Genomic DNA, 26,199 nt, shown 5'->3' on the forward strand with positions numbered 1-26,199 from the left:
TTTCTATCCCCTCTTCAGTTTTCTCCAGAAGTCTATGATATCTAAGTTTTCTAAGATTCCATTTAATTTTTTAACTTCTTTCTTGTTTATTTTGTGGTTAGAGTTATCTAATTCTGAGCAAGCGAAGTTGAGGTTTCCCCATTATTATAGTTTTGCTTATATATCTCCTTGAATTCATTCAGCTTCTCCTCTAAAAATTTGGATGCTATACCACTAGGTGTATATGTGTTTAAAGATATAATTACATTGTTTATGGTACCTTTTAAGAAGATGTAGTTTCCTGTCTTATCCCTTTTCATGAGATCTATTTTTGCATTTACTTTATCTGAAATCAGGATCACTACACCTGATATTTTTACTTAGGCTGAAGCATAATATATTTTGCTCCTACCTTTCACCTTTACCCTGTGTGTATCTCTCTGCTTCCAAATGTTCTTGTAAACAACATATTGTAGGATTATGGTTTTTAATCCAATGTACTGTCCACTTTATAGATTTCATCCCATTCACATTTATGATTAAGATTATTAATTCTGTCTTTTTCTCCATATTTTCTCTCCCCATTTGTACTTTTCTCTTTCCTTTCCTCTTATCCCTCATCCTATGTTTTGCTCCCTTTCACCTTTAACTTTTTTTTAAATTTTAAATTTAAGTTAAATATCCTTAATAAACTTTAAGTTTATACCTTCACCTTTTCTTTCTCTTTCACTGCCCACCACCACCACTTCCCTGTAGGGAGGGATAGATTGTTAAACCTAATTGGGAATGTATATTATTTCTTCTCTGGGCCAAATCTATTGAATAGGATTTACTCAGTGTTTACCCCTCTTTGTGCTTCTCTGTTATTTATCCACTAATGCCTAGCCTTCTTTTTTGTTTTCATTGTTGTCACCATGTCTTGTATTTATATCCCCTTTGTCAAAATATACTCCTTTTATCTGACCTGATAAAAGTACTATCCTCAAAGATTGATTGATTGATAAGCAGCATTGCCTCAGAATCACTAAGTACCCTCCCCTCTTCTGTCTTACTAGAAATACACTTTTCAAGAGTCATGAATCACATCAAATCATAAACACTTTATACTTTACCCCTTTTCAAGTACCCTCCATGGACACACAATATTCATGAGTCAAAACATCATGTCAAGCCAAATCATTTCATGAACAATTTGTAGCATATCCCCCCATGCATACTTCCTCCAAATGGGGCCGAAGAATCAAGCAAAGCATATTTCTTTATATGTTTTCCTGTCCAGTCCCTCTAAGTATACTTTCTCTTCCATCTCTATAGTACTCCAATCACAGTCCTACAACCCTCCCCAACCAAAATATCTGGTCCAATCTTTCCCACTGTCCCTTTAGCACCCCACTATGGTACTTAAGCCCTCATTAACTAAAGTATGGTTTTGGATAAGATCATTTCCTAATCTCTTCATGTCCAGCTCTTCTAAGTACTTTCTCTCCCTCTTTCCCTTTGGTACTACAAACCAATAATCATCTAGTAATGTAAAGTCACTTCTGATTTAATTAAGTACTGGCACACTCTGAAGGACTCTCTTAACAACTTCAAAATTAATTATAAAGTATGAGTGACACTGACCCAGGATCACACAGTATAGGGTGACCTCATGAGGGAAAGTGCTGAGCTCTATGAGCAAGGCAGAATTAAAGTAGTTCAAAAGAAATATTTAGTGTTGATTTGGACTATTTGACATAGAGCATTCTGAACTCATATTGCTCTGATCAGTGACACAATGATTTCATTTTAGTCTTCTTCATTAAAGGACAAGTGCCATATCCTCTAAGTACAATCCCTTCAACTATATTCAATCCTTTAACTATCCTAAGAGAACTACAATTCTCAAGAGTTAAAAGTGTTATCTTCCCTTGTAGGGTTGTATTCAATTTAATATTCTTGAATAATATTTTTTGGTCTCCTTTCCATTTACCTTTTTACAGTTCTCTTGAATCTTATATTCAAAAATTGAATTCTCTATTCAGTTGTGGTCTTTTTATCAGGAAATTTTCGAAGTCCTCTATTTCACTAAACATCCATCTTTTCCCCTGACAGAATATGCTGAATTTTTCAAGGTAGTAAATTCTTGGTTGTAATCCAAGGTAAAAATATCATATTCCAGACCTCCAATTCTTTAATGTTAAAGCTGTTAAATCCTGTGTAATTCTGATTGGGCTTCCTTTGTATTTAAATTACTTCTTTTAGACCACCTGCAGTATTTTCTCCTTTATTTGAGAATTCTGAAATTTGGCTATGATAGTCTTTGGAATTTTTATCCCAGGGTCTCTTTGTGGAGGTGTCTGTGTATTCTTTTAAGGGCTATTTTGTCTTCTTGTTATAGTATTTTAGAACAGTTTTCTTTGATATCTTACAGGTTCTTTTTTGATCTATGAGGTTTCAATTTGAGTCCAATTCAGACTCCTTTGAAATTTCCCATGTAGGCCATTTGTCACTGTTTTCTTCTGAGATGGCATTTTTATCATCTCTATCTGCATGGTAGCTTTCTATGGCTACATTCCTTTAGAAGTGTATTTTGATTGTTTGAACTGTGATGCTGAAGTTTAGGGATTAAAGACTCCAAGTTTTTGTGATGATCCTTGGCTTATTGCTGGCCAAGATGTTGCCTGTGCATCCCAGGCATTACTATGCAGAGGTTTGTTTCCTCCTGTGCAGACTCTGCCTATGAAGTGGTTTGTTCTCAACCCAGTCCTATCTGTTGCCCCAGTGTTCCTAAGGCTCAGACTTTTGTCTGCAGTTGAGACCCTCCCTCCTGCTTTGCTATCTAGTTGCCAGGACCTGTGCTGTTGTCTAGCTGCTGGGACCTAGACTGGATTGAGACTAACAACCTCCCGCTGACTTTCCTGTTCTCCTGCCTATCTGGGCTATGCTTCCCCTCTTCCCCCAAAGTGATAGATCTTCACTGAAGATCCTCCATGATGACTACAATTGAAAGCTTGTTTCTATCTTTTCTTTTTTTAGTGGGATCTGTAGCTTTAAATGTTTGTATAGAGTTTCATTTAGCATTGTGTAGGGAACTGCTCTGGGAGCATACTAGCTTCATGCCACTGTCTTGGCTCCACCTCAAAAGTCTTACTTTCATCAACTTTTAATAGTACAATTTGAAATACAGTATTAATTATTGTAATTCACATTTGCATAGAACTCTGCAAAGAATTTCCCTCTCAAAAACCCTGTAAGGTAGGTAATACAAGTATTATACCATTTTAAAGATGAGAAAGATACCAAGGCTATTGGCAGTAGAAACAGAATTTAAAGTCAGTTTTTCTAACTCCACACCTGGAGTCTTAGCTCAGTCTGTCTCTTTAAGTCTCAGCTGGAAGCTTCTGTGGCTGACTAATAAGACTAAATGTGAAAAGAAAAAGAGCATACCTTCCCAGTCATCTGAGGTTGAACAAAGGAGCTTCAAGCTCTAAATAGAGTGGCCGCTTCTAGAAAGTATGGAAGTAAGTTCTTTGTCTTAGTGTGTGTTCTTTTTTTTTCATTTCAATGATGTAAGGAATAAGTTTTAGTTATCCTGTCAAAATGTCTCTGTTATGAATACCTCCTTCTTTAATGATGCTTCCTCAATGATTCTATGGCTCAGTACTATGGAAATTTTGCTAATCTCTTCCCCTAGCATTTTTTTTACACTACACCCCCCAACCTCCATAAAAGTAAAGTTTCTAGACTGATATGAACCTTAAGTTTTCTGAATATGAATAAAATTTTATTAATTTTTTAAAATAAAAATTTCCCAATCAGCCTGCATCAGCAGTATGTCTACAATAAAGGCTCTCTAACTGGAATCTTTAGGATAGAATTCTTAATATTTTGATAATTGTTAGTACAATATATTTGGCTTCTTTTTAATTTTATTTTATACATTTAAAACATTATTCAGTGGGTAGTTAGATATATCTAGTGGGTAGAGTACTGGCCCGGGAGTCAAGAGGACCTCAGATACTTACTAACTGTGTGATCCTAGACAAGTGACTTAACCTCGATTGCCTCAAAAACTGCAACAGCAACAACATTCTGAGAAAGGATATCTAAGCTTCATCAGACTGTCAAAGAGACTAAAAACAGAAAAGACACCCTCATTACTATTAAACATGTAGGGTCAATTTCATACTTCAGTGCAAAGAATTGTGGGTTTAAATCAAGAAATTTGGAATTAAATCCCAGCATCAATACTTTTTAGCTATGTGAACATGTACAAAACAGTTTCCCATCTGTAAAATGAAGATTCCTGAACTGTATATCTCACAGATCTATTGTGAGGAAAATATTCTGTAACATTTAAATGACAATATAAATGTAAATCATTTTTATTATGAAATCTAATTTCTTCCTTCTAAGAATTCAAAATAATTTTCTAGCATTTTTCTGTAGGGAATAGCCATGGGATGGAATGTCTATGAAACTTCAAAGTCAAAGATCTCCAGTTTTGATTAGTCACTTAATATCTAAAGAGATCTGTGTAGTTATCCTGCCTTTGATTACTATTGTCTTTGAATCATAAAATCTCAAATCTGAAAGAAAACTCTGTGGGCACATAGAGAGGCAGTATGGCGTATTAGAAAGATCCTGGAACTTGAACAGAAGTCCCAGACTTACATCCAGCCTCTGATACTTATTAGTTTATGTGACCAAAGGCAAGTCATTGATCTTATTTAGCCTTAGTTTCCTAATCTGTAAAAAATGGGCAGAATAGCAATAATGTCCCAGGGTTGTTGGGAGGATCAAATAAAATGATTAAGTAAAGTATTTAGCCTTCCTTATTTTCCAATGTTTTTGATTATATATCCTTTATCAAAAAAAAAAAAAAAACTTGAACATGCTCCCCCAATCCGTGAGATGATCTGTGGAACTAAGGACAAGGATTTGGGGACTGTTTGGAAGAAGTGCTCCCAATTATACCTGAGTAATGAGTACTTTGTGCTGAAGTTTCAGGTTACTGAGGTACTCAATTATGTTATTACATGAGAGTTCATCTCCAGGGCAGAAGTAGAAAGGTTGGAAACTTGAGTTTTATCAAAAGGGGAAAAGTGAGAGAATATTGGGCTATGATAAATAAAGGTCTGATTGTGTTGGAAACAATCTCCATTTGGTTATCAAGGAGATAATATATGCACCCTATCTTCCCACTAGTTATTGATATGCCCCTTGGGATGAAGTCAGGATCTCTACCTTGAAGACTACTGCCTTAAGATATTATACAAACATTGGATATTATTATCCTTATTATTATTATTATTATTATCATCTGAATGAGAATCCCTTCTTCAACATCCCTGATAAAAATGCGTCTAGCCCCACCTGAAGACCTATAGTGATGGAGAAGTCATTACTTTTCATAGTAGCCCATCAGCTCATTTTTGAATAGCTCTCCTTGTCATCAGATGTGAAGCTTCAAATCTACCTTTATGCCATACCTACCCTTTTTCCTATCTATATGTACCTTATAGGCCCTAATGAACCCTAAAGGAACCAAGCATCACAAATCTAATCTCAGTCCAATGTTATCTATGTGCCTTCTTTTGATAATAAATTTATACCTACATTGTACAACTATATGAGCCCTGAAAAGACACCATGTTGCCCCCACAATATTAAGACCCATGGTATGTTTTGTACAGAAAAATTTGAAGATAACTTGAAATCAAAGTACTTCTGGAGGGCCAAAAGATTGGAACTTACTTTTGGAATTCATCATTATGCAGGAAAGGTAAGACAACCTAAAAATTAACTTCATGTTTTAATTCATCTCTAAAAATACTGAAAGAATAGAAATGAAAATATACAGCAATAAACTTGATCTCCATGATTAAAAGGTTCATAACCTAAACCTATGTATCTGTTTTCATTTTTGAAAGTGTTTTGAAAATTATTTTCATAAAGTATATTTCATTTGTTATCCTATGCATTAAAAATCTTGTAGAGAGAAAGAGACCAGCTTTATGAGGCTGTCACTAGAGATGACCTAGGCTATCATCAAGAATTGAGTCATATTCCATCTCCTCTGGATTCCTATCCTTCTAGGCCCCACTACTACCTGTTACAGTCTCCACTATAGCTAATCTAAAGAAGTATACAGTTCCTTTTTTTAACCTCAAGGGAAGGAATGAAAAGGGGGAAGAGAATCCAGCAAGCAAACAAGATCCCAGCAGGCATATCTAAACAAAAATATGTTCTCAGCAGGGCCTGGAGTTTTATAAATGAATTTTGCTGAAAAACTACAGGGAAATGGGAAGAAAGGAGAGGGGAAATTGAGAACAGTAGTTGGAGAAGCAAAGCCACAAAAAAGGGTGAATTTCAAAAAGTATGGATTCTGATACCTATCTAATTAAATTCTAGTTATACATGGCTGAGACATCCATGCATGATATAACTTATGAAGGAGTTAAATGCCTGGCTCATTCTCTTGATTTCAAGCTCCTATCTGAAGAGCACCATGTATTTTATGCTTTCCCCCTCCTATTCCTTCCTTTGACATAGTTTTCCACCAAGTAGTGGGAGAAACATTTGCATGGGAACTCAATTAATCCTCCAGGTTATCACCCCTGATGATTTGTTATCATATTGAAGTAAATCCCAAGCCCTCCGGCATTCACCAAACCATGTCCTTTCTCTCTGATGGGAAGCAAGCTGCTTTTCCTGAAAAGGTATTTTATAAGGTCATAAGTTCATGAGATTTAGAGCTTCAAGGGACTTTAGACTCTCTTTATTTAATGAAGAAATTGAAGTTCAGAGAGATTTACCCAAGATTGTACAAAAATACATTTAAATTCTCATACAATTCTAACTAAGCTTCCTAATAATTCATTTTTCCCCTTATGTCAAAGAATCTCTGGGGATAATTTCCACTTCTTTTCAGAAACTGTACTGGAGCATTCCTGAGTCCACAATGACATTTAGAAAATCTCCAAATTTCATAGTATCTTAGTACAAACTGTGCTCATAAGATAGAAAACATCATAACAAGGATGTATATACAAGGATCTCTTTCTTTCTTTGTCTTCTTAGCACCTAAAGCTGTGTAGATATCTCTTATAATGGATAATTATGATGATGTGTTCTATCAACAGGTCCTTTATAATGCAAGTGGATTCTTAGCTAAAAACAGGGACACCCTTCCAACTGACATTGTGCTGCTCCTGAGATCATCAGAAAACCATGTCATTCGACAGCTCGTAAATCATCCTCTTTCCAAAACAGGTAAAGCATCTGTCTTTTGCTTATATTGAATTTTCTAATATTGTCTGTCATTTAATTAGTTATCTCTTTTCAGTTCACTAAGTATGCATTGATTGCCTCTTCCCTTTTTTCCCTCTTCATCTGCCCCCTAGATCTTTTAAAGCAGAGATTAGTTCTTAAAATGGGATCTGTGAATTTGTGTTCTTTTTTAAATATTTTGATAACTATATTTAAATGTAGATAGTTTCTTTGATAATCTTATCTGTTTTATGTATTTAAAAACATTATTCAGAGAAGATATGTCTAGGTTTTACTAGACTGGCACATGGGTCACTGACACCAAAAATGTTAAGAAATACAACTTACAGCTTCTTTGAAGGATACTCCATTTCTCCAGATAATATGATAACATCCCTAGAATTTACTAACCTCAGGGGCAGAGCCAAGATTGCAGCATGAGAACAGGCTTTCCCAGAAGCTCTCTCCAAAATATTTCAAAAACCTTAAAATTATTACTCTAACAAAATTTTTGAGAGACAGAACCCACAGAAACATCCAGTGAGGCAATTCTCCAGCCCAAGGTAACCTGGAAAATAGTGGGAAGGTTTGTTCCATGATGATGGAGGGGCAGCAGTGCACTGGAGAGGAGTTTCAGACTTCCTGAAATAGCCCCAGAGCACCTGGCAGCAGAAGTAGTTTCCTGACCTGCCATCCCAGTGAGCACTTGGAAGATCAGCAGGGAGATCTCTGCCAGAGTAAGCACAAAGCCCAGGCCAGTGTGACCCTCCTCAGCACAGCCATGGCCCTCAGCACAGTCCAGATCTCCCCCCCCCCCAAAAAAAAGAAACAGGCCAGTGGAGCCACGCAGCAGGAGCCACCCTGATTGCTCAGCCCACTGAAGGTAAGGGAATAGAGGGAGACTGGCAAAGTCTGTCCTCTGTCCCTGGGACAGGACTCTGGGGCTTTGACTACATTCAGATCCTGGTCACAGTCTGGAGAACCAGAGGGGTGAGCTTGTGGCCATTCAACAGACCAGGAGAACAGTCAGAGCCTCACATACTGAGGTCCTGCAGGGGTAGCTTAATAACACTCAAAAACTCAGGAAACACCCCAAATCCAGGCTCAGGCTGGGAAAATGAGTAAATAGGAATAAAAAGGAACCTGACCACAGACAATTACTTAAGTCCCATGGAAGACCAAAATACACACTCTGAAGATGAGAAAGTCCAAGCTTCTATATCTAAAGACTCCAAGAAATACAGCAGCTGGGCTCAGGCTGTGACAGAGCTCAAAAAAGATTTTGAAAATCAAGTAAAGAAGGTAGAAGAAAAAACTGAGAAAGGAAATGAGAGAGATGCAGGAAAAAGATGAAAACCAAGTCAGCAGCTTAGTCAAAGAGATCCAAAAATGCTGAAGAAAATAGCATGTTAAAAACTAGTTTAGGTTAAATGGATAAAACAGTTCAAAAAGTTATTGAGGAGAAGAATATTTTAAAAAGCAGAATTGGTCAGATGTCAAAGCAGATAAGAAAGCTCTCTCTGAAGAAAACAAATCCTTCAAATGTGGAACTAAAGGAAGCTGATGACTTTTGCAAGAAATCCAGACACAATAATTCAATACCAGAAGACTGAAAAAAATAGAAAAAAAAATGTGAAATATCTCATTGGAAAAAATAACTGATCTGGAAAACAGATCCAGAAGATATTGTTCAAAAATTATTGGGCTACCTGAAATTCATGATCAGGAAAAGGGCCTTGATTTCATTTTTAAAGAATTTCTACAGGAAAATTGCCCTGTTATCCTAGAAGTAGAGGGTAAAATAGAAATTAAGAGAATCCACTGATCTCCTACTGAAAGAGATCCCAAAAAGAACAACCCCCAGGAATATTATAGCCAAGTGTCAGAACTCCCAAGTCAAAGTGAAAATATTACAAAGCAGGCAGAAGGAAACAATAGCATGGAGCTACAGTCAGGATCACAAAGGATTTAGCAGCATCTGCATTAAGGGCTCATAGGGCTTGGAATATATTATTCCAGAAGGTAAAAGATCTTGGAATGCAACAGTGAATCAACTACCCAGCAAAATTGACCATCCTCTTCCAGGGGAAAAGATGGACTTTCAATGAAACGGGATTTTCAAACTTTCCTATTGAAATGACCACAGCTGAACAGAAAGTTTGACCACCAGGTACACTCAGGGGTGAAGGAGAATGACTAATTATGAGGAACATAATGATACTGAACTGTTTGTATTACTACATGGGAAGATGGTATTGATAACTCATATGAACCTTCTCATTTAATAGAGCAGCTGGAAGGAGAAAATATATATATATATATATATATATATATATATATATGTATATATATATATATATATTTACACACACACAAAGCAAAGGAGGGAACTAAATTTGAAGGTATGATATATTGTAAAAATGGAGTCATTGGGTGAAAAGGAAATATACTGGGAAAAGGAAAGGAGAGGTAGACTACACTAAGATATTTCATGTAAAAGAGTTAAGAAATAGCTTTTGCAATGGTATGGAAGTGGGGGAAGGTGAGGGGAAATGACGGAGCCTTCACTCTCATTGGAAATGGCTCATATAGGAAGCATACATACTCAATGGTGTATAGAAATCTAAAAGAAACAGGAGAGAAGGGAGACAGGGGGAGTGGAGGTGGGATGTGGGTGATAGAGGAGAGGGTACAGCATAGGAAAGGATAGTCAGATATAGCACATTTTCTTTTCTTGCTTTTTTTTCAAGATGGTGAGATTGGGTGGCCTGTCCGGGACCACGGGGCCAAGTGGTTGCTGGGTCTCTGGGGTGGGATGTGGGTTTGGGGCCTCTTGGCCCCAGGGCAGGTGCTCTGCCCACTGTGCACTTGGCTGCCCCACAGCATATTTTTGAAGAGGGACGTGGTGAAGGGAGAGAGAGAATATAGTATATGGTAGTGGGGAGGAATGGATGGAAAGGATTACAATCAGCAACAGCAACTGTGGAAAAATGTGGAAGTAACTTCTCTGATGGACTTATATAAAGAATGTGATCCCCCCCGAGACAGAGCTGATGGTATCAGAACACAGATTGAAACACATTTTTTTCTTCTTTATTTAACTTTATTTCTCAGGAGGTTTTTATATTTTTGTTGGGGGCATAATTATGTTTGCTCTTATAATAGTGGGGAGAAAAAGTTGGATTTTTGGTTTAAAAAATTTAATTTGAAACAAAAGAATTTACTAACCTCCAAGAAACTAAAATTGTAGCATTTTAGTGAAAGTATCAATTTGTATAATAATTTTTGGAGACTTTGATTATCAAGACTTGATTCCAATTCCTTTGGAAAAAAGAAATTTTCCAAAACTATCTCCAACTTCTCTCTCACTATTAAAGATAGATGAAAATTCATTTGTCCTTCCATTTTTCATCTCAAAGAATGTCATTTTGGGATAGTAAGAATCCTCTTTCTTTAGTGAACATGTCTGATCATATCTCCAAGTGAATACCTATAATTCATAACATAACCCACATTCTTCCAAAAAATATCCAGTAAATCTCAGCATATGAATCATATTCTGAATCAGTGCTTGGTTAGACTTGCAGGATAGAAAAGTTGCAGGCGTTGGACTATAACTAGGATTGTGTGATTGTGGCTTGGTCTCTGTGCACTGAAATTTAGGGGGTGCTTACTTTCAGCAAGTAGAAATAGCTGACTCAACTCAACTAATTAGCGAGAATAATTCAACCAATCAGGTGGTGTTTTCTTTCCATCCCTATTTCCCCACAATCATGTCACAGGAATGGTCCCCCTATGCCCAACTCTGCCCTGCTTCCATTCCCCAACAGTATCTTAAATATTAGTGTACACATAGGTTATTTTCCTTTTCGTTATTTATCTCTTTGGGTGACAAACCTAATGGTGATATTGTTTGGTCAAAGGTTTTGTAAGGTTTTATAATCTTTTGGGCATGGTTCTACTTTTGCTGTTCTTGTCGGTTTGTTCTTCCATATTAATTTGGCTGCCACTTTATCTAACTCTATGAATTATCATTAGCATTTTGAGTGGGATAAATTAATTTGGTATTGCATCACTCTTTTTATTCTATTGGCTCAATCTGGTCATGGGCATTGGATATTTATCCAATTCAACTACCAAACACTTTTTAACAAGGGGGAAGAAGTGAAATATTGGTTTTTAAGAACAAAATAGTCTTAGAATTCTAGAAGATATTTTAATTTATTTACTTTTCCACAGGTAATCTGCCATATTCTAAAAATAAAAATCTAATAAACTATCAACTTAGGACCTCACAAAGATCAATCAACCTGTCAAAGGTAGGAAAATGTATTTTTATGATAGTAGAACTAACCTTTAAGATGGCAATATGTGCATTGCCACTAAATACAAGCATTTCATTTATGAACCTGATGTTTCATTTCATATTTCAAAGATATCTTTGCATTATAGAATCCCCTCTAGGAAGTGTTTTAAAAGACTAAATGTATCATTTATTTTTATAATTATGTTTTGATTCATCTGTAAGACAAATTAAATGTATTTTGGTTAGTATATGAGATTTACATGTCCTATCTGTGGTCATCTTTAGGAGAAGCTTCTCTGCTTCTTGACTCACAAAGTTCACACAGATTTCTGGACAAAATCTTATTACTGAACAACCCCATTCTGTCTTTACAAATATGCTCACCAAAGATACCAAAAGCAACTTATTTTACGCAAAAAAATACAAAGAGCATGATTCTCCCTAATTGCTAGTACCTTTTCCCCTAAAAATGGCTTGTATTCATTTTGTTTTATATGTGTGACATATATTAAGGAGTTTATACAAACATATATATGTATATGTATATGTATATGTATATGTATATGTATATGTATATGTATATGTATATGTGTATGTGTATGTGTATGTATATGTATATGTATATGTATATGTATATGTATATGTATATGTATATGTATATGTATATGTATATGTATATATAGGGAAGGTCAGCAGCTGTTTCACTGCACCCCAATCACAGTGTCTAGTACTTTTGTACTTAATAGCTAAATGTAGCAGTGGATAATGCTGGACCTGGAGGCAGGAAGAACTGAGTGTAAATCCTTCTTCATACACTGTCTTAATGTATGATCCTGAGCAAATCTTTTAATCTCTCAGCTCCCATTCCCTCAATTGCAATATCTTAATCATAATAGCATTTGTATAACCTTTCAAATTTGCCAAAAACCTTGCATTAGTGAATCTCCTTTGGTCCTCACAAGAACCCTGAGAAGTAGGTGTTATTATTAATCTCCATTTACAAATAGTAAAACTGAAGCAGTTGCCCAGTATCACACAACTAGTAACTTTCTGAGGAAAAATATGAACTCGGGTCTTCCTGATTTTCTGGATTAGAGTCCAGCACTCTAATCACTGTGCCATCTAGCCACCTTAAATGGGAATGATAATTTCCTCAAAATGAGAACAATAATAGTACCTACCTCATAGAGTCATGGTCAAGATCAAATGAAATAACATATGTATAGCACTTTCCTAACCTTAATGTGCTAAAATAAATACCAGTTATTTTTATTTAAAAATAGTAATAAACTCAAATTCATTGAATTAAAGGAAAAAATCCCACAAATGACTTACTATAGCTTCCAAGTTCACACTCTCTTTTGGGAGTCGCAATTTCAAAGCCACTGGTAAAGGATCTGCTAAGGTACTGAGTCTTAACATTTTTCTGTCAATGAACAGGGATGTGATAGTAAATTATTTAATGATTGATCCTTTTCTCCAAAAGTAAGCTTGACATATTTTAAGTATAATTGGCATTATCAATACTTCCTTAAATCTAGCCCAAAAAACAATAAACAAATACCTGATTTGTGCTATTTACTGATTTCAGTTTTTAAAAACTTGACCATCAGAGAGAGCAGATTAGAGCTCCTTTGGCAATCTGATGGACACCTTCTCAGGATAACATTTTGTATGCATAGAATAAAAGAATTACAAAAGAAATTAATTATATTGAAATACAAGTATCAAAAGTTTATTTTTATTAAAAACGTTCCCAAACCCAACCCCCCACTCTTAATCCTTTAGGCTCATCAAGGCTACCCATGTACCACTTCTAAAACTGAACTCTCCAAGAATCATAGAATTTTAGGATGTAGACTAGAAAGATCCCTTGAGGATCATCTATTTTACACATTTTAAATTGGAGAAAACTGAGACCCAGAAAGCTTAAGTGATTTGGCCCACCTCACACCTTCCACTTCGATATGCTGTCTTTTTTATTTTGTTTTATACTTTGCTCTGGCAATAGTTTATATTTATATAACATTTATATAGAACAATAGATTAAAAAGCACTTTCTCCACCACAACTCTGTGAGGTAGACTAAAAATGTTGTCCCTGGCATACAGAGAAGGCAACAGACTTGGGGATGTTGCATGACTTGGTATTTGCTGAGAGACATCTGCTTGATTTCAACCAAAGTCTCTGGACTTAAAGACTTGACCTTTTCCCACCAAATTAATATATAAGAACAAAGGAGAGATTAGTCCAGGCAATGACAGGTAGATGAGCAATAGAATCACTTTCAGTTAGGAGGATCCAGGATGGTTTCATCAACTGCCTCTACTTTCTGCTCTGACCAAAGTTCTCCCTTGCTTCAACCATAACCCAGTACATTATTGACCTTCTCTCTAGGTTCTTGTACTTTCCAAACATTATGTCTCCTTCCAGAATCTTCTCTCTTTAACTACCCCACCCCATCTCTGATCTCAGGACTTGCCCCTGGTCTGACTTTTCTCTATATCCTCCATTTGGGAGCTGGGGTGACTGAGTCTATTGTTTCCACCAAAGACATTTAATTCATGCTTTCCATCTTGCTATAAATCCATCAAGGTTAAGATTTTGCCACACAAATACATAAGACATAGAACTTTTAGAAGTTGGTTATATATGTGAGACCAACCAAGGCCACCATCATGTTGGCAAAATACTATAGGCCAGCACCTGTTCATTTCTAAGAAAGTCACACCCCTGGCGATAGTTATATGGGTCTGAGCATCTAGTTATATCTTCAGGATACCAACTATATAGCACAATCTATGGGGAAATTATTGGCCTCCTAATCTTGATTAATGAAGCAGTTTATGAGTACTTAAAGTGTCATTTTTATTCTCTAATTTATATAGGGAGAAAATGGAGAGTCAATGTATCTTACAAGGGAGACGACCAACATGAAAACACAGACTGTTGCATCCTATTTCAGAGTAAGATATAAATTTGTTTCCTGTGATTAAGGGAGGGGTAGGGTTAGTAGCTCAGTCTAATAAAGAATTGCAGGCCAGGAGCTAGTGACAAACCTCAGAGGGTCATTAGCAAAGAAGAATGGTTTCATTATCATTGCCATGTGTAAAATTCAGTTTATGCAGCCCAGGCTAGAGAATGAAGTAAAAAATAAGTGAATTTAGTACATTATGAGGATTTACCTACAAGGTAATTAATCAACATAATTATTTTGCCAAATATCTTGCCCTTAAAGCAGCTCACAGAATCAAAAGAATAAAAAACGTGCTGGTAACAAACTATATGTTGAAATAGTAATCATGGTTATTTCTTCTTATTCCTGACCAGTGTTAAAGATGAGGAAAGGAGCCAAAATCTCCCTTCATCCCGTCATTCATCACTTCCACTGATCACATTGGTCCCACATGCAGATAAATGCAGATGTTCCTATAGTTAAAAATCTCTAAATGAAGAAATGTTGCAAGAAGAGAAAAGGGCAGAAAGGGTATATTAGAGGAAAAACCAACTGCTTATGAGGTAGTGTGGTATAAAAGAAATAACACAGGACTGCAATCAAGAAAACCTGGACTTTGGTCCTGCCAAATTATTATGCAATAAGTATGGTTGTGAGCAAGATACTTAACTAATTTGGTCATCAGTTTCTTCAATGATAAGTAAATGAGAAAACTGAGAAAGTTGGACTATAAAAATGTACATTCTGACTTTTAAGATTCCTATTTTTCTATCCAATTGAAATGAATTAGCTATTAATTAGCTAAGTGGAATAAAGATAAAATTTGGAGAACAAAGAGAGAGTTGAATAAAATATTGGTATTGCACATAACAATTTTGAGTATGCTTGCTAAAGATATGCACATACTATATTAATACATGTATATACATGCACATATGTTTTATATGCATATGTATACACCATTTAGATAGCTATAGACAATAGATACAAGTAAATGGGTAGAGATATATTATATATTTCTGTGAAACATATACATATATATTTTATTCAAGCCTAACAACAATCATGTGATGTGAATGCTACTGATGTTATGCCCATTTCATAAATAAAATAACTGAAATTTGAGTTTAGGAATTTGGCCATGGTCACACAGCCAGTACGTATTAGAAGCAAAATTTGAACCCAGTCTTCTTGTTGACAAATATAGTGTTCTCTCCACTATGTGATACTACTAATACTATGACTAATACTACTGTGGCTATAAGTGTAAAGAATTTCACTTGTCAATCATATAATGGAAGTCATATATCTTTTTACCTTTCTGCTTTGATTTATTAATATTCTTAACTTTCTGACTGTGGAAAATAAATGTCTAATCAACTTGCTAGGTGATGATACACTATGCTATACTTTGTATTTAGGGGTGCTACTGGAGGACCTGTAACTGACTATTCCTATTCACCCATGGTTATACCATAACTTAAAATGCTTTCTTTAAAATGCACACATAAACACACACACACACACACACACACACACACACACAGTAGTTGTTAAGAAGTAAGTCGATTTTTGACAAGGACAAAGCAGCAGTCCTTGTTTTTGAGAATTCTTTTCCATCTATTATCCCTTCCTTGGTCTTAGAGATTACATGATTTTTTCCTATTTGAGTCACTTTTCAGAAGTCAATACTGATTTTTTTCATAGCTTCAAGTTTCATTTCCCTGTGTCTTTTATTGACTTTACACACACACACACACACACACACACACACACACACACACAAACATTTTGTTGAAGTCATCAACATTCAGTTCAACATCCAATAGTTATTCCTCCTTTCTACTCCCTTTTATTAAAAATGTTCTCATTCTCCACAATATATTGCTTTTGGCATATTACTTGATGTCACCAATGTCCCAAGTAGGTAATTATTACTTCCAATTTGTCCCTTGCCCAACAGGGTTGCCTTATAATTATATGTCAGGAAAAGCTGTCAAATGAGTTGTCTCTGTTTAGCACATGAGAGGCAGCATGGTGCAATGAATGCCTGAGAGCTAGCCAGAAAACCAGAAGGATCTAGGTTCAAGTCCACTTCTGATACATATCTACTCTATGGCCCTGTAATCTCTCAGTACTCTAGATAGTTCTCTGAGGACTTGATCGCAGAAAAGGTCCTAACCTGCATTGATAGTTTCCTGGTATTCCTATATTCTATGACTAAAACAGTCATGGATCTAGGCCCCATGCCATAAGTTTTCACTGAGAAGGCCCCAAATAGGAGCCAACCACTGAAAAGTCATGGGAATAGAGACTAGACCCATGACTTCTTCCCTAGCTTTCTCCAGGACTCAGTTAAATATACAAGAAGCATTGCCTGATTTCCCTTTGTTTCCAGTCATTGTGCTAAGCACTAGGAATACAAAGGAGAGTGAAACAGCCCCTGTCTTCAAGGAACTTATATTCTAATGGGGAAGACAACTAAGATATTTAAAGACTAGACATAAGGTAATTGGAGAATGGAAGGCATTGGCCATAAAGGTAAGAAAGTGTTCAAAGAATAGAAGAAAAGTACCAGGATGAGAAAATGATCTAGAAAATATGAGAAACATCTCCATGGGTTTGGATACCCTAAGTTGTTTGGGAAATATCCAAATCCATGTAATTAAAGAATGTATGTAATGTATGTCAAAGGGATATAAAGAAATAAACAAGGCAGATATTCTAGGAATGGCAAAGCCCCCATGTGGCATGTATTTGTGCCTTTACAGATATGGATTAGGTTCTCCACATACCAGAAGCGATGTACCCATAAATGGTCAGTCTCTGTAATATCTCAGCAATAAGCAATAATTCTTACTTTGCTAAGACAAGTTTCTATAAATAGAAGCTTCAAAATTTTGTATTGATTAATTAAGTGACAAAGCCCTTAACAATGTGGGATATCCTAAATATTTTAATGCATGTGCTAGCTTTGAAGTTCACATATACACTAGTTTGGGGAAGATACATTGTCTAGTACGACAATGGATAGAGCACTAAACTTGGAGTCAGATGAGTCCAGCCACAAAAAATTATGAGCTGCATAACACTGGGAAAGTTACTGTTTCCCTAAGTTTCCTAAATTATAAAATAGGAATAAAAATGACACTTACTTCCCAGGTTTGTTATTGTGGATCAAATGAGATAATATTTGTTTAAAAAAAAACATTGTGGGTGCTATATGGCATGCACATGGGTTTTACTTTGCTTATTTCTCTGTCAATGTAATATAGACTCAAATTTCATTAATTCAAACAAATCAATGTAACAACATCCACTGGAATTTCACCACTGAAAATTAATTTTTTCATTCTGGAGGGCCAATCTGGTTTACCTTGACATTTTCAATAAATATTTTAATAATCAAATTAATAATATAAACAAAATCATCTAAATAGCCTATAAATTCTTTAAATGAGCATTTTGTGTGCAAAGATGCATTTTAAGAAACTTTAGCAAATAATATATTTAAATAATTCAATCATTCACTAAAAATGGTCTACCAAAGACCCCTGCTATGCAACATTCTCATGACTCCTTCTACTTACTAAATGAACCTGAAAATAGTAAAACTGTATTTCTTTTTTTAAAAAAGTCTGAGTCAATCTTCTCATTAATTTCTTTTATCTAACTTAATGAGTTATAATGACACTTCCTTTCTGAAAAATATTTTTATAATGATAAGAAAGGATTAATTAAACTAAACTATAAAGTATATGTCATCATGTCTTATAGTACTCCTTGATGGATCTATTATCAAAGATGGTGGTTGGCCAGCCTCACTTTGTTCGTTGCATCAAGCCAAATAATGATCGCCAGGCCAGAAAATTTGATAAAGAGAAAGTTATGACACAGTTGCGCTACACAGGAATTCTGGAAACAGCAAGGATTCGGAGACAGGGTTATTCCCATCGTATACTTTTTGCTAACTTCATAAAGAGGTATGTGGCTTCTTCATAAATATTCATATCCTATAAGTATTGATCTTTCTCTTTTTAAATATATTTATATTTCTTTAAATATTTTCCAATTACATGTAAAATTTCTTAACATTCTTTTGTTTTTAAATTTTAGTTCTATATTCACTCCCTCCCATCCATCCCCTGCTCCTGAAGTTGACAAGAAATATGACACTGTTTATATGTATGAAGTTATGCAAAAAAATTTCCATATTAGCTATGTTGCAAATAAAACACAAAAAAGCAAGAAATTGAAAGAAAATTTTTTAAAGTATGCTTCAATCTGCACTCAGAATTCACCAATTCTTTCTCTGGAGGTGAATAACATTTTCCATACTGAGTCCTTTAAATGTCTTGGATCATAGTCCTGAACAAAGTAGCTAAGTCACAGTTGATCATCCTTCCAATACTACTATTATTGTGTACAATGTTTTCCAGATCTACTCACTTCACTTTGATATAAGATTTCTCAGGTTTATCTGAAACCATCCTGCATATCAGTTCAAATAGCATAGTAATATTCCATCATAATCATATACCACAACTTGTTTAATCATTCCTCAGTTGATTGGTAATCCCCTGAATTTCCTATTCTTTGCCACCCCCCCCACCAAAAAAGAGCTTCTAGAAATATTTTTGTGCATGTAGTTCCTTTCTTTTTTTCCTTAGGGATACAGATATAGTGGTGGGTCGAAGGGTAGGCACAGTTTTATAGTCATTTAGGTCTAGTTTCAAACTGATCTCTAAAATGGTTGAGCCAGTTCACAACTCTACCAAGAATACATCAGTGAGGGGCGGCTAGGTGGCGTAGTGGATAGAGCACCAGCCTTGGAGTCAGGAGTACCTGGATTCAAATCCAGTCTCAGACACTTAATAATTACCTAGCTGTATGGTCTTGGGCAATCCACTTAACCCCATTTGCCTTGCAAAAACCTAAAAAAAAAAAAAAAGAATACATCAGTGTCCCATCCCTTCCAACATTTGTTATTTTCCTTTATAGGCATGTTATTCAATCTTAAATTTGCATTTCTCTAAACAATAGTAATTTAGAATATCTTTCTAGGATTACTGATAGTTTTGATTTTTTTCTTCTAAAAAACTTCCTCTTCATATTCTTTGAAAATTTGTCAGTTGGGAAATGATACATTCTTATACATTTAACCCAGTTATATATGTATATATAGATATATATGTATATATAGATATATATATATAGATATATATATATATTTGAGAACTAAGAACTTTATCAGAGAAAGTTATAAATTTTTCCCAAATTTCCAATATTCTAATTTTGCTTCATCAGTTTTGTTTGTGCAAAACCTTTTTAACTTCATGTAATCAAAATTATTTATTTCATTTGCTGTGATTCTCTCTATCTCTTGTTTGGTCATAAATTCTTCCCTTATCTTAGATCTGAAAGGTGCATTTATCCCTGCTATGAGTACTAATCTTCATCTGTGAGTAAAATGCCAGTTCAAGAGAAAGCAAAGTAAGAAATAGTGTTGTTTTTATACCAATCCACTTTTATTCTCACAAACTGCTCTATGGTTTTAAAAAGAAAAGCCTTTATTAACATTTATTGTCATATTCTACCATCATGGGATGTCCCAGTTTGAAGAATGAGTAGGATTTATTTTCCCAGTAGTTAAAAGGAAGTATCCGTATGACAAAATATAATGTACATCATAACCACACTTTTAAATTGATGTTATATAAGTAAAATATATCCTATATAAAAATATTATTTAAAATAAGAAATAATTTCATATTGATTCATTTTTAATATTAAGAGAATGTATAGATTCATAGAGCCAGAAGGGAGAATTGAATTTATGTATTCCCTTGATTTTATGTGCAAATAAACCAAGGTCCAGAGAGTTTAGTTGACTTGTTTACATCAGAGTTGAGACTAAAATGCAGGTCTCAGTGTTCTTTTTAATTTACTGTACCATTCAAGACCCATTCTCTAGAAGTCTCTCAACTTTCCTCACACTTAGTACCTTCCCTTTGAATCTAAATCCAATTTATCCTCTATATATCTTGTTCTCTGCAATGTTGTCTCCTCATTAAATAATCAGCTCCTTGAGAGCAGAGACTCATTTTCTTGTTTGTTTGGTTTTTGTTTGTTTGTTTGTTTGGTTTAGGTTTTTGCAAGAGGAACAGGGTTAAGTGGCTTGCCCAAGGCCACACAGCTAGGTAACTATTAAGTGTCTGAGCCCAGATTTGAACCCAGGTACTCCTGACTGCAGGGCCGGTGCTTTATCCACTAGGCCACCTAGCCGCCCAGGGACTGATTTTCTTTTTCCTTTCTTTGAAACCCCAGCATTTAATACAGTGACTGGCAGTAGTTGTGGTAGCAATAGTTATAGTAGTTATTACAGTTGTAGTAGTTTAGTAATAGACAATAAATCCTAGCTGATTGACTCACTTTCCTCCTGTTACTAAGATTTAATAATATGACTAGTCCTATGAGTATATAAACCAAAACAACTCTAAAGATAAATTCTACCCCAAATATGATATCAAACCTGAGTTCAAAAGGAATTGTCCAGCATAAAATACCCTTGGGTACTTCAAAGATATTAAGGTATGACTTGACAGTAAGAATGCTTCAGAAAATCTTTAAATTGCATATGGTATGTAAATGATTCATAGATTCTTATACATACTTGGAAAGTCCTCCATCTACATTATTGGGAAGTTTTATTTTTCTTTTTTTCCTGAAAAGAAGAGTCAAGATTTAGCCAAGTAGCTGAAAGATTCAAGTTTTGTCTAAAGAGTCATTTTTTCAAGTGATTCTTCCTGGTGCAGAGACAAATATGTTGGGAAAAGGCTAAGGGGAAGGTTCAGTGTTTTCACCTTGCATTGTATTGTCAAATGGCTTAGGACAATGCCTAGCACATAGTATGAAATTAATAAAATTTTTAGTTTTGGCTAATTGTCCCTGTGTTCTGTTGATTGGCCAGTCTTTATAGGAAAGAACTTAGGAAATTTATTAGTAGTGTGTTCACCCTCCCCAGGCTGTCTCAGGTAGCTCTGTTTGAGTTGATCACCATTTTGGTGACCAGTTGAAGTTAGCATCAGTCACTGTGATCCTAATGCTAATGGAGTGTTTCATTCTTTGTACTTATATCCCCAGTTTCTGGGTGGTAGGAGGTGTTGGATAAATACTTGGTATTTGATTAGCCCTTCCTAGGTCCCTATCATATCCTATGGCTCCAAGAAGCTATAGCATGTATAGAGGCCACACCCCAGTAAATCCATAAAGTAGATGAACTAAACCAAGTTGGGGGTAACTGACAGAACTCAAACCCATTAGTGAGTTAGTGGGATGCCTATCCATATGAATAGTTCCCTCAGCAGAATGGGAAGATGACCAAAAATAACCCACATATACAAAAACTTGTAGCAGCTCATTTTGTAGTAGCAAATAATTGGACATTGAAGGGATACCCATCAACTGGGGAATGGCTAAACAAATTGTAGTATATGAATGTGAAGACGTTGTTCTGTAAAACATCGTGACCAGGCAGACTTCAGAAAAGCCTGGAAAGACTTGCATGAACTGATGCTGAGTGGAGTGAAGGCAGAACCAGGAGAACATTGTACACATTTACAGTAGCACTGTGTGATGATCAGCTATGCTGGGCTTAGCTTCTTTCAGCAGTTCAGTGATCAAGGACAATCCTAAAAGATTTGTGATAGAAAATGTCATCCACATCCAGAGAAAAAACTGGAGTGTAGTGCAATATTTTTTTCACTTTTAAAATTTATTTTATGTTTTTGTTCTTTCTCTTAATTCTTATTCTTCTTTCACAACATGACTAATATGGAAATATGTTAAACATTATTATATATGTGCAGTCTATACCAGATTACTCACTGTTGTGTAGAAAGGAGAAGGAAAGGAGGGAGGAAAATGTGGAACTGAAAATCTTTGTAAAAAATGAATGCTGAAAACTATTTTTGCATGCAATTGGAAAAAATAAAATGAAGTAACATTTTACAAAAAGAATGGGAAAATGAGAACAATTTATTCTAGTAGCTATGAAGGAGGTTAGAGAAGGCTTTGTCAGTCTTTGAAGAACCTGAGGTTATCCACTGCATCCCAAGCTATCACCACCATCTTGGCTTTTGTCTTGCCACTGGATTTCAATGACTCTAGAAGAAAGAGTGAGAATTGATGACATATGGAACTCTGCCTCACTTAAATATATTTTATGAGTTTGTGATATCATTGATCCTCTTCCAAAATGAAGGACAAACAAAATCAATTATGGACCTAATATGATCCAAGAACTATGATAGATGCTGAAGTTATAAAAATCAAAGACTGAAAAGTTCTGCTTTTGAAGAGCTTATAATCTAATAGATAAAATAAATATAGATATTTGTACATATAGGTATAAAATATATATGCATATATAGAATAAATGTTATAAACATAAGTAATTAAGCTAGGACTAGAATTAAGAATACTTGAAAGAACAAGGTTGTCAATTGATACAGTTCATTTCTTTATCCATTAGGAAAAGAAAATAGAGATAGTAAGGTAATTTTTTTTTATTTTAAAGTAAAATTATAATACATATATATAGCTATTTATAACTAAAGTACATTTGCACAGATAAGAAAAACTATAGCAAATTCTTGCAAAAAATTACTTTTAAAATTTGCATCATTTGACATGTCTGGTCCAAAGACACTGACAATTGAGGGGATCAGGAAAATCTTCATGCAGAAGGTAGTATTCGAGTTACATCTTGAAGGAAGTGGCTAAATCCACAGGGAAGGGGTGCTAGAGGTAGACAATGAAAAGGCAAGAAGATGAGTCTTGGAGTGGGAATGATATATAATAGTCTAGGAACTTAAGGTGGCACTAGAATATTAAGGTCTTTGAAAGCTAAACAGAGGAGGGTGGATAGAAGTTTTGTACCTACTAGAGCCATTTGAGATGAATTTTACAATTTTCTGAACTGGGGCTTGTTCAACCAATAGGGTGTCCCTAGTAGGGTCCAGAAGTGTGACAGGTAGCATTTATATATACTGGGAAGATGATAGTAGGAATTCTAGCCATGGGAATGTGGAAAAGCATAGACCAAAAAATCTATTAAGAAATGGAAGCACAAAGTATATATCTTGTGAATTTACCAGTTTGGCTAAAGTAAAGAATTGGTATAGAGGGAGAGAGAGAGAGAGAGAGAGAGAGAGAGAGAGAGAGAGAGAGAGAGAGAGAGAGAGAGAGAGAGAGATTTAAGACTAAGGTTGGCTCAAATTGGAATATAGTTGATTAAAGATATCCTTGAAAGTAACATTAACATATATGGTTGTCAAAGTATCCAACATTTTGCTAATTTGACACTAAAATAAACTTTCCCTTTTCCACTTTTCTAAGCTGGAGCTGATGATCATTCATTTTGGTGGGTCAGAAACTCCAATGAATTTTAAATTAATTCAGAAATGTTAAATTATTGAGAAGTCAGGGAAAAACTTGGGTTGTAAAAGGAGTCTTTGAAAGTGGAAAAGCTAAGTGGCAAGGTGACCTGACCTCAGGTCATTTATTATAATAAGTCAGTTGCTAAATGTTTTGCTTTGCTATTTTAAAACTCTCCTCCAAATTGGCAATGAACCTGAGATGGAATGTTTTGCTAAAGTCCTGTGGTGGTGATAATAGGACCAAATAACCCTCCCAGGTGTGTAGTGTATATGGTGTTAGGCTTTGACTGAGTTTCTAAATAAAATGCTTAAATTAGTTATACCCTTTGGTTGGTGATTTCCAGTTTGATAATACTGTGTTGTTGCAAAGAAACAAATTCTAAATGACACTTTGCATAAAAGGCTAAATCTGAGTATATGTCAACTATGCAATTTCATGCAATCCCATAATATAAGGGTTCAAAGGAACCTCAAATGTCTCCAATCCACCTGAACAGGAATTCTTGAAATAACTTCTCCAACAGATGACCATCCAACTTCCTTTCAAGACTTCAAGGGATGGAGACCTCTATCACCCAGTAGAAACCCATTTTACTTTTGCATTATCCCTACTATTAGAAAGGCTTATCCTTATGTCCAGTCAAAATCTGCTCCCTTGCAGTGTTCACTCATTGCTCTTGGAGTCCAACAAAAAGCATTTAAACTCTCCCCACAAAAGCCTGTCATTAAATTGAAGGTAACTGCCTTGGAACTCCTAATTCTTATCTTCTCTAAACTAAATATCCCCAACTCCTTCCTTTGATCCCCTTGTAGCAAAATATCAAGATTTATATGCTGACCAGTGAGCTCTGGAATAAATTACTTTCTTTGGATTCTCACCTTGAAACCAATTTGATTCTGGGTCATCTAATGTTGAATCATCTGAGTTAGAAAAACCTTGAATCTCTTCCAGAGCTGCTCTAAGGATTTCTTTCTCAGCCCTACATTATCCTTTGTCTGAAGAATGCCCCAAATAACAATCAAGAAATAAACATTTATTAAGCTTATATTATTATATACTTAATATTATTAAGCCAGGTCCTATGCTAAATTCAGGGAATATAAGAGAAAAAGAATTTCCAAAGATTCCAGAGCAACTCTCTTCCACTCTATCCCCAGCAGTCTAGTGTCAGCTAGAACTGGAGAAAAATAAGTCTACATTTACTCCACTTTTACTGTGCTAATAAAACCTGTTTCTGGCTTTAGGTACTATATCCTCTGCTACAAATCAAGTGAGGAACCTCCAGTAAGCCCTGAAACCTGTGCTGCCATCTTAGAACAAGCTGGTCTTGATAACTGGGCTCTTGGAAAAACCAAAGTAATGTTATAATATGTGTATACCATTAGACATTATAGACTCTCTTCTTTTGAGGTTTATGAAATTATGTTTAACTGTAGGGCTCGTGCCATGAAAGTGGGAATAAGATAAAGAAATGCTTTCATTCCTATTTAATGACAGCTCTATTTTTTTCTCTTTTTTAAGGCAACTCTGATTGGATGACATTGCCAGATTCACAAAGTTAATTGATATCTGAAGACAGATTTAAACTCAGGTCCTCCTGACTCTGTTCACTGTGCCCCTGAGAAGGAGGCTAGCTGAGATGCTAGCTCAGAATCAAAAAGAAATTCTCTTTCAAAGCCCTACTGATGATCCAACATAAAGGCTTTTTTTTTGGTTTCTTTATTTCTACTTTGTAATTCCCCAAAATGAGCAGTGAAGAATCCATAACTAATTGTACTGGTCAAATTGAAATATTTTGATTATTTTATAATATTTAGTCTGCCCAAGATTCAAATCCCACTTCTAAGCCACACTAGCTTTGTGATCCTGGTCAAATCATGACTTCTCCGTGCTTTAGACAACTTTTGAAGGTTTTAAGTTGCACTAAACCTACATTTTTAAAGGAAATTTCCTCTCCTAGGAATTTGCTATCCAATGAACTAGTCCTTAATCCTAGTCTGGCACAGTAGTGACGTAATTTACTCTGTATCAATTGAATTCCATTCCTCCTATTATTACCAAACATAAATTGTATATTTGTATAGACACCTAACTGCTACCTGCCTCAGTTTCCTCATTTAGAAAATAATAAATATAAAAAATAAAAATATAATGATATATACATTCACATATTTCATATGTTCATAGATAAAGCACTGGAAGAACAACCTCAGACGCTACCCAATTCCACTCCCTTAATTTACTTTTGAGAAGATTGAGGTCT

The 26,199-nt window shown here is 35.2% G+C and overlaps 1 protein-coding gene across 1 annotated transcript in view; it reads left to right on the top strand.

Moving 5' to 3' along the window:
* Positions 1-26,199, top strand: part of MYO3A (myosin IIIA) — a 259,420-nt gene that overhangs the window by 186,250 nt on the left and 46,971 nt on the right. The window contains exons 20-25 of the mRNA XM_074195073.1: positions 5,658-5,746; positions 7,107-7,236; positions 11,473-11,552; positions 14,428-14,505; positions 18,273-18,478; positions 25,181-25,292. Coding sequence (XP_074051174.1) covers positions 5,658-5,746; positions 7,107-7,236; positions 11,473-11,552; positions 14,428-14,505; positions 18,273-18,478; positions 25,181-25,292 — 695 coding nt within the window. The remainder of the gene's footprint in view (positions 1-5,657; positions 5,747-7,106; positions 7,237-11,472; positions 11,553-14,427; positions 14,506-18,272; positions 18,479-25,180; positions 25,293-26,199) is intronic.

This window comes from Macrotis lagotis, chromosome 7 (genome assembly GCF_037893015.1).
Source record: "Macrotis lagotis isolate mMagLag1 chromosome 7, bilby.v1.9.chrom.fasta, whole genome shotgun sequence".
Classification (NCBI taxonomy): domain Eukaryota; kingdom Metazoa; phylum Chordata; class Mammalia; order Peramelemorphia; family Peramelidae; genus Macrotis; species Macrotis lagotis.